This window comes from Amblyomma americanum, chromosome 2, assembly GCF_052857255.1.
Source record: "Amblyomma americanum isolate KBUSLIRL-KWMA chromosome 2, ASM5285725v1, whole genome shotgun sequence".
Taxonomy (NCBI): Eukaryota; Metazoa; Arthropoda; class Arachnida; order Ixodida; family Ixodidae; genus Amblyomma; species Amblyomma americanum.
The window spans coordinates 75,333,638-75,350,009 of record NC_135498.1 but is presented as its reverse complement, the minus strand read 5'-3'; the positions used below and the strand labels follow the sequence as shown (position 1 = coordinate 75,350,009).

Genomic DNA, 16,372 nt, shown 5'->3' with positions numbered 1-16,372 from the left:
AGGACGACGATAGAACGACGTGCTGTGGGACTGCAGCAGCGATCACGACGGCAGCGCTAGTGGGGGCGATGGTGAATGTGTGGACGAGTAGTCCAGTGACTAATACATTTTCGTTTCGGAATGTGCCTGCGTGCGCCCGTGCGCAGCAGTTGATAGCACGGCGGCCGCTGGATATTGCTATCGCATTCAACTTTTCAAGGCCAAGCCTAAACAACCTTGGAAGTTTGTTTTATTTTTCGGAAATGTGATTTAGGGGGCTCGACTTTTATTCGAGTCGACTTACAATCGTGTAAATACGGTGTATAGGTTCATTTTGTATTTTAAAGCTTTCTTCAGCTGTTAAGTTTATGTGACAACAGGCTTCTCTCACAGTTTTATTGCAATACAAAGACTAGAGATACAGTTAAGACAGAGTTAATGTACCTTGCATCTGGTTTTGAACTGACACCCTCAGTGTTTTTTCTCAGGAGTCTCTGTTAGGTTCCTTAACTCATTTGGGATGATTTTTTCTTTTGCAGGATGATTTTGCCATGCAGACTGAAGAGGTTGTGAAGGTGCTATTTACTTTGTTACATTTCTTGCTCATATCTAATCATTTGCTCTCTTACTTAATTTCCCTATTGTATTTCAGTACCCTCTCACATGCTTCCTAGTTAATTTTTGAGCAAAGCAATGTCAGTAATTGAGAACTGTATAGAGATATTTTGTACATTTTATGCACAAGCAGCATGTCATGAACAATGTAATTGTGCTGTTATTGATGCACATAACAAGCTGGCCTTGAAATGAAAATTGAGAATGCTGTAGAGACAAGGGCTATGTGAAGATTCGATAATATTGAATATTTGGTAGAATTGTAAAATAATCTGTAGTTTTGTATTCTAAATCTCTGAAGTATTTTTATCAACCGAATCATGCTTCTGGAACTTTTGCTTCATGTGGTTTCGGTCAGTGTACTCAATTCTCCGGGATGGCTTTGCGGCATGTGCGCTGCCAAAGCCACGACACTGTGAACACCTGCCAGGTGTACATGCTGCATGCCTGTGTGCCCGTGTGTACGCCGAAGCCAGCCTACGTATGTGCATGGCAGCAGATGCGAGCGGGGGAAAGTGTGGCACCCAGATCTGCACCTGTAGGGTGTCTGTGCCCGTGTTATTTGCAATGCACATGTGCCAGAACCAGTCTGGTGGCTTGCACAGTTCAAAGACACACGGCTCCCATGACTTTCCTGGGACGAGTCTAAGCTGACTGCAGCTGCTGCAGCCACTCTGCTCCGCATGAAATTTATAATCAAGTGGACCATGCGAGCACCAAGGGAAGCTAATGTGAGACACGTGGAGATGGGTGCCCCCTTCCGATGCTTCACGCAGGGTAGCACTGGGCACTGAGGCATGTGATGTGTACGGGCCTAGCAGCTAGGTGCTCATGGAGGCAGTGCTGAAAAAGCAACGGTTGCGCAGCGACATATTCGCAATTGAGAGCATCACTCAGAGGTCCCAAAACCCGGAATAGATCAGCACCGCATGTAGGACGACTACCCAAATTTCCAACGGCTAATTTTTTTCAGAAAGGCAACACAGCTTTAGTGATTTTGGTAAAGCTTCAATGCACTCATTCTTTTTTTCATGTAATGACTTTGTGTGTTGAAAGAAAAATATGTGATTTTGAAAATGGTTATTATTTGCCGTTCAACCTTTTTGTGCGCCAGAAGTATTTGAAATATTCTCTGCGAAATTATTTAGAGGAAATTGCTGTTTGTTTAGAATCGGATTCAAACCAGAAAAACCACTTTTCGCAGCTAATAAAAACTCAGGAAGGCTTTAAATTTAATTTGAGTTGATCTATCCCACTTAGGAAGCGACAAATGTCCCTCAAAGGAGACCCTTCAGCCAATGGCATCGACTGATTTTCATAAAATTGTGGTTAATGTCATTGGACCTGCTGGCATGACAATGGAGGGGTTGCAGATGCAAATATAGCCACAGCCTGAAAATCGGTCAATGCCATTGGCTGGAGGGGGCCACCTTTGAGGGGCATCTGCTGCTTCGCTCATTAGTTCTATCTGACTATAGTCTTTGTTTTTTGAGCTGCAAAATTGTGATATTTTGTTCTTGCAAAATGCCGTTGTCCACTTCTTGCGACTAGCAAGCTTTTTCAGACAAACTGTTTGGCTTGTTAAAGAGTAAAGATAACTTAATTTTGTTGTGGGGCTCCTTTCACTTTTTTGCACAGTTTCATTAAAAACAATTATATTCATTAGATCATTTTTCCAACAATAATTTAAAACAACCTTGGCACATCTTTGGCTGTTTCTGGTTTAATTCAGTCTTGAAATAGCCGGCATGGCAGGACTGCCTCTTGCATAAAAATTGTGCTTTTCATTTTGAGTTAAAGTTTTAATTTACTTTCTGGCGTGGAGATTTTATTCATGAGGCTGTAGACGCATGGGCAATTTGGCTGCTCATGTTCCAGCTAAGGAAACATAACAAACAAGTCGTGAGAAAGAAGGTTGCAAACAGGGTAGGTACCAGCCCTGCTTGCTAGTTCTGGCAATAGAACACGTTTCTATTGCCACTGAAGTTGATGTTGAAACACATTGCAGTGGTGAACTGTGCATACCCTGTTGCCACAACAACTGAGAAATAATCGCAGGATAAAAATAGCAAACACTCAACAAGAAGTGAATTATGTTTATTATAGAATATTAAATTGCATTTCTTTAGCTTGAATTCACAAGCTTTTGCTGTGGCTCCTTTGGCAGTGTGCTAAACTGCATGCACACACTTCGGTTATATTTTCAGGTCACTGATGCAGTGCAGACTGATGGCTGCCTTGTGCCCGAGGTAAGCCTCTCTCTTGCACGTTGACAGGGTTACACAACAATAGAGGTCAAGACCACAGATGTTCTGTGCCTCTTGTGTGGGTAGGTTAGCAGACTTGGACATGTACTGCCCTGTGATTGCATGCACCGTACTCCATCTCACCAACTCCATAGAATGCTGTAGAAGCTGGAAGCTGTGGGGAGTGTCGGAGCACTGGAACATGTGCTATAAGATGTAGTGATCTGGTAGCGAGGTGCTGGAAATGGTAAGGGAATACGTCTTAGGGCAGGTAGTGTCTGCTGATCTAGATCATGAGAGGGATATAACTAGAAGAATAAGAACGGGGTGGAGTGCATGCAGCAGGGCCCCTCAGATAATGAATTTTAATTTGCCAATATCCTCAAGAGAAAAGTATACAACACCTGTATCTTACTGGTACTCGCCTATGGGGCAGAAACATGGAGGCTAACGAAAAGGGTTCAGCTTAAGAACAGTGCAGAGAGCTATAAAAAGGAAAATGATAGGGGTAACGTTAAGAGACAGGAAGAGGGTGGGGTGGATGAGGGAACAAAGGCGGGTAAATGACATCCTAGTCGAATTCAATTAAGACGAGGAAATGGGCTTGGGCAGAGCATGTAATGTGAAGGAAGGATAACTGCTGGTCCTTCAGAGTAACGGGATGGATTCCAAGAGAAGGCAGTCATAGCAGGGGGCAGGAGAAAGTTAGGTGGGCGAATGGATTCCAAGAGAAGGCAGTCATAGCAGGGGGTAGCAGAAAGTTTGCAGGAATAAAGGGGCCACGGCTGGCAAAGGACAGGGTTAATTGGCCGATTGTGAGGTGCAGACATCCGGCAATGATGATGAGCTTCTGTTCGAGGTAAGTCACTTTTGGATGCCAAGTTTCTACAAGAGTGCATTTGATTTACTGGATGCTTTTGCCTTGGAAGTGCTTTTAATATTGTCCCAGAAGCAAAAGCGTGAAATACATGTAGTGTCAGTGACGAACAAGGGCTGCAAAATCTCTCTGATTGTCTGCAAAACTGCTCTGTTGGCTTATTCATCCACTATGATTTTCAAATCTTGCGATGATTGTTTGGCCACAGTTCGTCAATGAGAGGTGGTGGAAACTTGTGCTTTTATCAGTAAGCAGAGCTGGGTGCCAAGCTTGCCTGAAATCCTTATCAGCTTAGAAGCGGTGTAGCTAGCAATCGTTCTGTGACCAAGATTGCTTCAAAATTAAGGTAGGCAGCCAATTGCAAGAATGCTTTCATAGTAGCAAAGCTTTTTTCACCGTTTCAGTCTCAATTGTCTATAGTGCATTTCTCCCAAAGACTTTCACACAGAAGGGAATGTTTTTTGCAGATCTGGCTATGTAGGCTTTTACAGTGTTAGTGCTTTAATTTATAGCTGGAAAGCTCTGAGCACGAGGTTAATTTACTGAAATCCTCTATACAACACATCTGACTTGATAATGCTGCCCTCGGCAGTATGTACATGGTCAGTGAATAGTTCTGGACCTTACTATTTCCTTTGCTTAGTGCACGTTTATATCCCTAGCAAAAAGAAAGCATTAGGAAACCAATAGCCTATCAGAATATTGACAGCTATAGGTGTGTCACTGTACTGATCCTATAAGCTTGCTGGAATATTGGTTTTTAAGGCCAAATAGTGTATTGGTATATAACAACAGGCTTATAAGACCAGTACGCTGGCACATAAATAGGTGTCAATAATCTGATAGGGTATTGGTTTTCTAATTGTTTTGTAGGTCTCATCCATGTATGGGTCTCATTGTGTCTACTGGTTCAGATTTCTGGAGGGTACGGACAGCAATCTTCCTTGTCCCTCCAGAGCTCAGAAGTTCCAGGAGTGGAGATGTTAGGCAGCAGTTTCATGCCTACACAGTTTAATACACAATGAAAGCAGCAACGCATAATGGAGTATCGCCAAAACTTTGACTGCAAGTAGAGGTGGATTGCAAGATAGTGAGCTCTGGCTAATTGGGTAGTCTCTCCAAACCTAAGGCATCTGAAAAATAAAAAAAGCGCAATGCTGTTTGCCAAATAAAAAAGTTCTCAAGAGCAGGACACCGCATCACTTGTTCAAAAATTGGTGCTTCCTACTGTACAGCAGTGACGTGCCACTGATGCATGCATGTAAATTCCTTGGTGCATTAAAAAGAAGAATTATCTTCAATACCAGGTCAATGTGCAACTGGTCTCTCCTGGTAATGGCGCCGTATGTTTGGAAGAACTGTTCGAAAGCTCTGGCAAGCAAATCAGCCTGGAAAATGCCCTGTCCACTCTGCTTACAGCTCCAACGTGACTATGCGCAAGCTACGTTCGCCAGTAGTGCCCGTGGCTCGGCATGCTTGACGGGGCATGATCTGATATGCGAATACATATTGATATAGTCTTTTGATATGACTTTTCAGCTTGGGACATACCTGTGCTACCTGATTACACAGGCTATCGACTGCCGGCGAGAAAATAGTCGCGTTGGAATCGAAAGTCAAGTGTTCAGAGCATTCCTCGAATCTCGACAGCTGGTCTAAACGTCTTGCAAAGGGGTGGCCCAACTTTAAAAAGCCACAGCAAGACGTTATATGGACGCATAGCCGCGTGGATGGAGGGAACTGCTGAGCTGCAGCGAGCATCGCCAGCAAGAACGAAGCGAGTCTTGGTGCAAGCTTAGCACCTTACATGCCTTCGAAACGAACATTACTCTGACTCTACTGTGAGAAATACAAAAATGGGTAGACAAGACGTATCTTAGAGGCACTACTGACTGAAAATTGGGACTGGAATAGGCTGTGAGTGCGAACCTGACCAAGTCTTCTGTGCTAAGCCTCTGGGGCACAGTTTGCGACTTGTAGAATGCAGATAGCAGCACAGTAGAAAGCAAAATTAAGGTTAAAAACTTAAGTTTAAACAACCCTCTCAAGAAATTGTGCCACAATGTTAAAACTCTCCACTGCATTACATCATACGGCAGGATTCAGTTTCCTTTGTTCGTAGCCACAGGGCAAAAGTAATAACTGACCGCCAGCCCACAGTTGTAACTAATGCATACGCACCTCATTAAAAGCCGCACGAGTGCTATAACGTTGATATCCACGAGAACTAGTTCTCCTCACTGTCCCTTTAAGTTTAACCAACCCTGTCAAGGAATCGTGCCTATAATATTAAAACTCTCTATTGCATTACGTCATACGGCGCGATTCAAATTTCTTTGTTCGCAGCAACGGCCGTTAGCGACGCAAAGCCACAGGGCAAAATTAGTAATTATGAGCGCCAGCCCGCGTTTATCTAATGCAAACGCACCTCACTAAAAGCCGAGCAAGCGCTAGAATGTTGATATCCACGAGATGTATGTTTTAGAACGTTGAATTCACGCCGGTGAACATTGCTATAAACTCACGCTACTGACACGCACGCAGGCAAACAAAAAACCAAAACAGCTAACCAGTGTTGCCGTCCTTCGACTACAGACTAAGACCGTTTCGCTAGATTGTGCACAAAACTCAGTCGATAACTGAAAAAAGTAACAAAGACTCCCAGTGTGGTCTCAGCATGTCTTATTGCATAATTGCCTACTAAAATACAAAATATGAGAAAAAAACAAGCTTTACTCACTATAGTCACATGGCCCTACATTGGAGAGTCGGCATGCGGGCAACCATAGTTGGTCATTTTTTCTTTCTTGGTTGCTTTCTTTCATTCTTGGGAGAGAGAGGAAAAAAGTATTCCTCTTTCGTGACTTTCCCTGTTGTGAGCACCAGCCTTCCCATTTTTCGCAGCGGGCACCGCGTTGTCCGTGGCTTGCAGCGTTAAACTCAAACGTAGTTTGTTCGAGAGATTGTGCGCCGGATCTTGTGGGATGGGAGGCGGCAGTTTTTCTGTATGCCTCAGTGTACTTATTCTTAATGTGGCAAATAATTTACATTACTGCAATGTTTCATAAGCGCTGGGATTGGCATGTGTTGATTTTAAGATCAGAGTCTGAGCTGGAGGATGAATAAATGAAAAACAACCAGAGCCACCAACCGACTGATCTTGTCGGACCCATTGACTAATGCATGTCGGTCTGTCAGTCCCATCGACAATTAAGTATTGGTCTACATGGCAAATATGTATCAGTCGATAAGGTGTACTGGATTCTGTATGGGTCTAATACTTTTTATATAAAGCTCATGGATTGGCCAATGCAGCCAACACCATAGCTTATAAGACATATGTATCAATCAAGAAGATGTATTGGTTTCTGTATTGGTCTTGTACAAATGTAGATACAACCCACAGTGATACTATCGCACCAATACTAATTTTTATAAGACCAATAAATTTCTCTATGGGTTTTTTTTTTTATAGGGATAGACAGCTGGAGTGAGAAGAAAAGGGTCTTTCTTGTGACTTGCTCCTTTGAATCAATTGTGGGCATGTAAAGTGGAATTCACACGGGGGGCTGGGTGGGGATGGGGAGGTGTTGGATGACAGTACTGGTTAGTGGAAGTCCCTGCCACACCACTTTGGTGGTGAGGCGAGGGGAGACCAGTCTGGCCCCTGCCACCCCAGTTGGGTTCAGTTGGTTTATTTGCCCTGTGGCTCTGTTTGCCTTCACCTCTGGTGGCTACTGGCGATCTCCCCGCCACTGTGGCTAGCAGTTTATACTGACCGAGCAAACCCCTCCTCCTCCTCCTCCTCCTCCCCCCCTGGAAGGTTGGCATCACCACAGTGGCTCCGAAAGGCACGCTATTTTTGTGATGTGTACACTCTCCTCGCTGGAGAGGGGTCGAATTTTTCCCCCATGTGGATAGCCAAGAAAAGGAGTGGCTGAGAGCCACAGTGACACCATAGACATCTGCTGTGCCTATAGTTATGATCTTGCCTTCTGCCTTGCCATTCTGCAGGAACAGCGGGGCCAGTTGACTCAAGTCAGTGAGACTTGCCATGCCTTGGAAGACCAGATGAAAAGGCTTGCTGAAGAGGTGCGATATTTTTGAGAACTAATTGTCTTCAGATGCTCTTGCATGACATGTTCAGTGTTATGTGTAATGCAACATGATTGCTTTAATCTGATGCTTATTTTTATTGCATGACATGGTTGGAAAAAAGTTCTGTCACCTGCTTATTTAAGTGTGCTCTGCTCCTTTATTGCTGTGTCAGGGACTTGACTGCAATTCTCAAAAACAGCTAGTGGCGTCAGTCCTTCCTTGTTGGTTCCAATAGTTCTCCTGCTGGCAAAAACTTAGTATATTAATGTAAATGTCATGGGAGCCTTACCTTTGAAGGCTGTTCTCATCATTGAGGGCACTTGCAGCCACTGTGTAGCCTATTGCAGCACTAACATGATATAAACTTGGCAACAGCAAAAAGGACGAGACATAGAAGAAGCACACTGGACGAACCATTTCATATGACTTCATCCTGTACTTTAGTGCCAAGGTTGTAGCATGAATGACCAACTCGCTCAGCTTTCTGCATTACTTGAAGCGCTGTCATTTTTGTTTAGCTGAAAGCAAGCAAGATTGACAAGGAAGCACTGCAAGTGGTAAGTTGTTTATTCATTTTGTTCTCCCTGTTCATCCTCTCAGCTGGCTGTTCTCTCCATGGAGCAACACAACATTCTTGAAAGAGGCTGACAGTTACTTTGTTCAAGAAACAGCAGCCTAATGGCATATTTGCTTTTGTGGACAGCTTGCATTTCACGGAGCAGTGTCAGTTTCACTGCATTTAGCTAGAATGGGAAAAGTTGATTGTTTGCGTTGAGTCCCACGTTCGAGAAAATCAGGAAATCAGTCTATAATAAACTGCATTTGATAACAGTGCACTTTTCTCAGAATGGCTTATATGAACATTATTTTTCCTCTGGACAGTAGCTGAGGGAAATAGTTCATTTAACATCCTAGGTATTTCTCTTTTATTGCTGTTGTTTCATTGTGTCATTATTGCGTTTTGTCATCCATCCCTCTCAGGCATTCACAGGGTTTGCATATGCAGTGAATGAAATTGTTTTTAAATGGCTGCATGTTTTTTCTGGGGGGGGGGCTACTGATTTTGAAGTTACATTTCCAGGCACTGCCTAGTTTTTAAAGGCCATCTTGAATAAAATTTTGCTTGCTGTGCAGATTTATCAAGGCACTTAAAAGATAGGGAAGATGCTCAGTGTAAAACAGCACACTCCAAAATACCAGGGATTGCATCAGAAATTGTCCACAAGAAGCGTTTGTGTGTTAATGGAACTGAAAATATTTTCAGTTGGTCTCGCTATCGAAAGTAGGTGCCAGTATGAAATGCTTTGCAGGATGAGCATAGCACATTTTAGTATTGCACATAGATGCAGCTAGCTGCACACCTCTAATCGGTTTCACCTAGGTCATGTCTAGTTGCAGCCATGCATCGTGTTTACTTGCGTAATTGGCACACCTCTTTTTTTATATTAAGCCTTAAAAAGATGGTGCACAAATTATGCAAAAATTTTCTGAGCATGTCCTAAAAATTTTATGAAGGTCATAATGCATAATATGTCTGTATATTGCTGCCTATACATGGATGTGCATGTAGATCTGTGTAGAACCTGTGTGTTATTCATGTCCAGCTCTGATGTTAATTCTTGCATGAGTTTTGCAACTCGACTCGGATCGCACTTTTCTGACAGTGATATTTGCTATAAACTCTATTTGGTTATTTCTGTAGCCAAGCAAGGTCTCAATATCAGTATTTCCAGTTCATCCCTTGTTCTGCATCATTCAGTTGTACATGGTGCCCTGTCACAATTTTGAGCTTGAGTAATGGAGCATGATAATGTTTTTGTGCAAAGAAGGAAGTTCTGCCAAGGGAATTCATAGTAAAATGCGTTGCTGTAAATTTCCTTTATATGCTAGAGTAGCTCGTCAGTTCAAAGAGTTTAAACGCGGCTGTGTGGACGTGCAAGGCGACTCAAGGTCAGGTAATTGCCGAGCACTTCATCTGAATTGGATCATTCAGCCGCAGCTGAAAGCCTCATCAGAAAGAACTGCTCAATTAAACTGTCTGCAGTTGCCACAGAATTGAACACTGTGTATGGCAATGCTTTCACTATTATTCATTACGTTTTGGGTATGTCAATGGTCTGGGTATAATGGATGTCATGGAACCTTTCTAAGCAAGATCAACATTACTGTGTGCATTCATCAAGGTACCTTTTGTGCCTCTATTCAAGTGACCTTCATAGCCCACATATCATTTCTGGGCATTAAACCCCACAATTTACAGTTTATATTCGCTATCACTGTGTTTGATGAGTGATGTTTCAGTGATACCTGAAGGTATGTGACAGAAAATTTTTACTGGTAAATGTGTTGCATAAAGAGTGCAAAAGTTTTAATAGTCAAACAAAAGGAGCAGACAGCCAGTTTTAACCATGGTTCTGTGTGCATTGTGCTGTGCGTAGAGGTATAATATTTAAGTCACACATTCATGGAACCACAAATCTAAGAACTAGACAGGCTGATCTGCGATGTTCAATTATTGTTGCACATTTGGATCCTGAACATGTATTTTAATATCAAGATTATTTCACAGATGTGAAATCTGAGGACTTGGCCTTGTTTAGTTGTTTATGCATCTTGGTTAAGCATCAGTTTGGAGCTTAGGCTTTCTGGTATAATTTGGCTGTGTTAGAACATGACTAGCCTGGTGGTGAGTGTAGTGAGTACATCATGTCAGCAATGCCATGGTACCGCTGACTTTAGCTATGCTGCAGTACAACGCGCTCATATAGTCATCAATTTGCAGTTTTATCCACCAAAGCTATCATAGTATTGGCGAAAATTTCCCCTGTAAAAGTGAGTCTGTGCAACTGTGCCCTAGAGTCATACCTAGTTATCAGATCAGTGTGAAACTGGACGGTAAGCATTGGATGCTAATAAGCTCGATACAAAAACCAGCTCCAAATGGAAAAAAATGTGGCCATGACTACAATGAAATGATATGACAGGTTGAATAACTACAAGAAAATTGTAATAATTAAGCGGAAACGAAAAAAGAAAACAGGCAGCAACTGAGGCAAGCTCTGTAGAATTTATAGCGCTAAGCTTACCAACTTAGCACATTACTCAGTGAAAGCTGTTGTAGCTTTGGTTGAGTCATTTAGCCTTGTGTTTTACTGTGGAGTCTGCATGGTCAGCCATAAAAGAAAGTCTATTCTAGTCGCCTCCCACCTTCTCCCTCTCCTCTCGCACCTGCCTTCTTCCTCTTCTCCCCTAAACATGGAGAGGGGGATTTCTTTCTCCACTCTGCCACCTGCCAACCATGGCTGCCACCTTCCATGCTTGGCAAGTGACAGCTAGCCATTGAACTACATTAAGTTGTTTTAATTGAATTTATTGAATAAAATTAGATTAATTGACTAAGTAGTTATGGTTTTACGCCTGTTGCTATGATTGCATGATAGAATGCAAAGCTATATGGCTAAACCAAAGTTATAATAGCTTTCGCTGTAAAAAGGGAAAGATAACAAAGGAATAATTTCAGTCTTCACTTTGAAAAGGGCACTTCACCAGACCAACAGGCCACCCTCAAGCTTTTGTATCATGGCAATATCTTTTTGTGCTGCAAAACATCTTTGCCTTAGAGAAAAAAGCAGTAGTTCTTGTCGACAACATTACACGTTGCCCACGAATCTAACATAGAATATTGGTATCAGTGTTACAGGTATGTTAGAAAGTTATTTACATATATCATATACCTATGTTCCAACTTTGTGGTGATCCTGATGTGGCAGTCTGACTTGTATCATTTCAGTTGTTTTGTACATGTACTTGTTTTGAACACAATGTTAGAACTGCAAGTGCTGGAAAGATGAGGCGGGCAGTATAAACTATCTCTGAAGTGAGACTTACACAGCATTATCAGACACATCATATGTCAAGTGTATGTTTGTAGCTGCTCTGGGACAACCCACTTACTTTTGTCACCTCAGGTTCCTGACTAAACAAGGCCTGTGGTATATTCACAGTTCTTGTTAGAAATATATATCTTAAAGGGTTTTCTTCTGGGCCATGCATTTCCAGTGTTCCAGATCTCTTGATGGGGAGGGGAACTCTTGTCATCGCCCCTCAAGTAATTGGGACTTCCATAGATGCTCTGATGGCATGGCTCAGAAACGAAACCTTTGGGCTTTTCACTTTTGAGAAAGCTAAAAGCCGTATCTACGTATATTTGTATACAATACTCCATACAAAAAGCAATGATGACAGCAGTGGAAAATAGGCCATCTACTTTCAAATATGGCTTCTAGAGTAAAACTTTTTGCTGGACTAATTGGTGCTTCCTTCTCTTAGGTAAAAAATTAGTGCAATACAAAGACATTCACAAGTGAGAAAGACAGGACAGCGCTGTACTGACAACTGATTTTTTTTATTGAAAGACACAGCTGATATATACAGGCAGTCACAATGCCTATCATATGCACAAAACGTCATAAAGGTATGGAGGCAATAAAAGGGAAAAAATAAAACACATTTGCCATGGAATTGGGCTAAAAGTGACAAAAGCAAACAATAAAGTAACACATTTGACATAGAGGTGGGCTAAAAGCGATAAAAGCCACCGATTAATCTTTAAAGGTGAACAGTAATATGACACTGGATGTAAAGGGCCAAAGAAGCATGTTTCATTCGATGATGATGATTGGAAGGCAGAGAGCTGAAAAAAGATGCATTAAGAGGTGAATGAAAAAAACCTGAAACAGCATGAAACCTTCGGAGATGGTTGCGTGCATCCAACAGTTCAGACCAGTGAAGGTAACGAGCAAAGTTCATGTGATCATTAACTTAAAAAAATTCATCTAAAAAGCTTACTTTAGTCTTATATAGGAATACCAAGGCATCACTGGCAAATTACATCCTCTGTTTTGTTCTGATCAAGTAAGCTTCTTTCACTTCATGGGCAAGGTGTTTGTCACTTCTATATAAAACAAGTTTCCTCAAGATTGCATAGACCATTCGTCCCTTCTTTTAAGACTTTTGTGGCCTTATACACCTTTCCAATGTTTTCTGCAGCTGATAGCCATTGTAACTGGCTGCCTATGGGCCATTCCATGCCAAACATCCCAGTTGTTTCGCTCCACCATCTCCATTTGTTAAAAAAATTCATACAAAACTTATCCTAATGTGCGTAATCAAAGCCTGAAATATTTTTGCTGAAAAAAATTATTCGTGAGGTGACGGCAGTTTGAATATTTAGAAAAGGCAAGAAACCGGGCACTGCTCAATAATTAATAAAAAATTCAAATATTTAGAAAACACTTTACAATTTTTGTCACTGACACTTGCAGATTCTGGCTTTTGATATAAATGGTAGCATGCAGCTTTATAGAGCATAAATATTTTTAAAAATCGAAAAAGAAGTATGAAAATGTTCCATTTTTGTCGTTTTTTGTTTTAAATATCAACTTGCTCTCGGAAGTTGAGAAATAGCCGTTTTGTTTCTCTTGATGTCTAGTACCTATAACAAATGTTACAGGTGATTAAACTGTATACATCAAAGTAAAAAAAAATACTATATTTGAAAAAAGTGCTTTATGAGACAAAAACATTTGTCAATTTAATTTTACCTTGGGGTGCTCCAAGTAAAAATACAAACATTAGCGGGATACGTAGAACAGTTTATTGCCTTTCATTTCTGAAATTTTTATCGAGGTAATCTTTGTGTGAAACGAGAAAAAAATTTTTGAAGTTGAGCTCTCACGCCGCAAGTTGTGTCGTCTCTTAACGCCTCTTCACCGCAGAACACGGCACCTGGCATGGCACAACACTTGTGGCCATGTAACAAGTTGAGTTTGCAGTCGTTCGCTTTTTTAGGGACGGAGCTAAAGAAGATATCGCATAACATTCGGCGGATGGTATGCAATAAATGGGATAGTTCTCGCTTTCGAATTTCGAGCAGACACCCTTTGGTGTGGCGCATCCAGGGGAGGAAAAACAAGGGTATTCAGCGTGCTGTTTGCATGAACCACGAGGAGGGATGATCAGCTAGCATGGGAGGTGCATCACAAGTGCGTTATTTATATCCGAATGAGATCGCGGAGAGTGCGTGTGCCTCGGAGTGCACATGAGCGTGCGAAGTGCTCATTGCTGTGGCGAGTAGCGAGAGATGCACTGGCGGTGAACGCCGTCCGCTCGCCCATAGGTGCGCCGCTCGCATGAAAGTGCTTTGTCATTATAGTGGCTTGTTTTTGCTAGAGTATTAATGCAGAAATTGCATTGAATAAATTAAATACAACCAAGACATCACATCAGAAACAAATTGGCGTGAGCCTCTGACGGCCACAAGGGTCAGATACTACGTGGTAGTGCTGCTTCGTGGATTGTTTCAACACCGGATCTTTCTGGTCATTTCCAGATCAGTGTATCACAAACTTTTATGCTGATGCTTACGTCTGTTATGACACTGAAAAGAATGACTGTGACAGAACCGCACCAAACTGCTAGCTCACTTGGGCATGTGCCATCCCGGCAGCGTTAAGAAAATCTTTTCCCATGAATACCTGTTCGACTACTGAATGTTCCCATTCTTGCCTGCAGTGCAAACCTCACTTAAGAACAAGAACTCTACATTTCATCTGGCCACACTGTATCGGCAGTTTCGTGCTCTGCGATCAAGAGGCATTAAGAGGCTACGCAACTTGCGGCGCGAGTGCTCAACTTCAAAAATTCTTTTCTCGCTTTAAACAAACATTACCTCCATAAAACTTACAGAAATTAAAGGCAATAAACATGTCTACGTTACCCATATTGTTTGTATTTTTACTTGGACCACCTTTGGGTGAAAATAACAAATGTTTATGGCTCAAAAGACCCTTTTTGCAACTTAAGTTTTTTTCTTGATGTACGCAGTTTCATCACCTGTAACATTTGCTTTAGGTACTAGACATCTAGAGAAACAAAGCGGCTATTTGTGAACTTCCGAGAGCAAGTTGATATATGAAACAAAAACAACAAAAATGAAACATTTTCATACTTTTTTTCAATTTCTGAAAAATATCTATGCCCTATGGACCCCCTTCACCCCGCGACGTCATGAATATGCGGTGGAAACTCAATTCAGCAACGACATTCGCACGGTAGGCAAAACAGGTTCCGTCTACCTGTGCCTACCGTAGCTGCCATAGCTACCGGCAGCTGCATCATGCCTGCGCAATGCAGAGGCAGCATTTATTGACCAGCTGCGTCACCATTGGATCCGCATAGTAGCATAAAAGGAAATGTAATTCAACCTCGATAAGATTCTTGCAGATAAATACCGCATTAGGAAACTGGCTATCAGGCAGCGGGCCTTGGTAGTAAAGCGCAAAGTCTGGGAGTCGATCGGCACCACCACTCAAAGTACTTAATAGCATGCAAGTTATTGCGTTATTCACCTGAACATCAGCATAGTACGCTTATAACTGTGCTGGGAAAAAAGTACATATGTAGCAGCACACGTATTTAATACATCACCTTGAGCACAGCAGGTTTTTATGGTGCGTTTTATGGCATTTAATATCTACTTGAAATTGTTTCTTAATATGACCAACGTCATTATTTGATTGGAGTAGATAGAAGTCTGGTAAGTGTTGTCAATCTTGTGTGTCATGTGTCATATTTCCTGAGGTAGTACATGGTTGCGAAGCTTGTTTGGAAAGAAGCAGGCGTGGTACTAACGGAAACGTGGCAAGATTGAGTGGGGATGCGGCAGTGAAAAGTGTTTTCGATATTTATGCATGTGATATAGAACTAAATTTGGCGCAGATAAGAAATTGCTACACTAGTTTTAGTATTGAATTTAATTTTTAGTTATGTCTTGTGCAGTTCTTGGGTATTTATAATTAACACCCTCATCAAGTTGCCACAAGGTCTTAATAATTGAGTGGAAAGTACGGGAATTTTTTCATGCCAGTATGTACTCTAATTGCTGTTCTGTATAATGACACTATTAGTTCTTTCTTTAGATGATCAGTATTTGGGCATGCATGTCTCTACATGAAAACGTTTCTTACAAAAGTAACTAACACAGTGCTGCACATGTAGGAAAAAAAAAATCGAGAGATTTACTACACTCCTCAGTGTCTCAGGAATCGTTTGAGACGAATAGAATCATTCAATTTTTATGTGTTAATGAAATTAAGAAGGGGTGAGTGATGCAAATCGCAGAAAATGTGAAAGGTCAGAAAACGAACCTTTAAGTTTATTCCCTGGTTTATGGCTTTTTCACTTGAGCTTCAGTCAAAGAAATGTGGCACTGAAATCAAAGAAAACCTCAAAGAAATTACCTCATAAATTTCGATGACCACACATCTAGAAAGCGCATTTTATAAATTTCTACTGAATATTTTGCTATAAATTTTCGTCACGAAACAGAAGATTCCAGGGCCAGCAAAGAAAATAATTCCACCAAAAAAGTTTCACCAAATCGACCAGTTTAACAAGGGGAGAAGTCAGCCTGGCTGGTGCATGATCTTGAGGGCTAAAAAGAGCGCTTAAGCAAGACAGAGGAGATCAGGGACACGACGCTGTCCTCGCTTTTTGC

The 16,372-nt window shown here is 41.8% G+C and overlaps 1 protein-coding gene across 10 annotated transcripts in view; it reads left to right on the top strand.

Annotated features, from left to right (window-relative positions):
- The window catches only part of LOC144121435 (uncharacterized), a 60,967-nt gene that overhangs the window by 31,662 nt on the left and 12,933 nt on the right, over positions 1-16,372 (top strand). For 8 of the 10 annotated variants that reach the window (XM_077654631.1, XM_077654636.1, XM_077654634.1 and 5 more), the window contains exons 21-24: positions 519-554; positions 2,802-2,843; positions 7,732-7,809; positions 8,334-8,372. In XM_077654631.1, the coding sequence (XP_077510757.1) occupies positions 519-554; positions 2,802-2,843; positions 7,732-7,809; positions 8,334-8,372 (195 nt within the window). The remainder of the gene's footprint in view (positions 1-518; positions 555-2,801; positions 2,844-7,731; positions 7,810-8,333; positions 8,373-16,372) is intronic. The other 2 variants (XM_077654632.1, XM_077654629.1) reach the window with 1 other exon arrangement.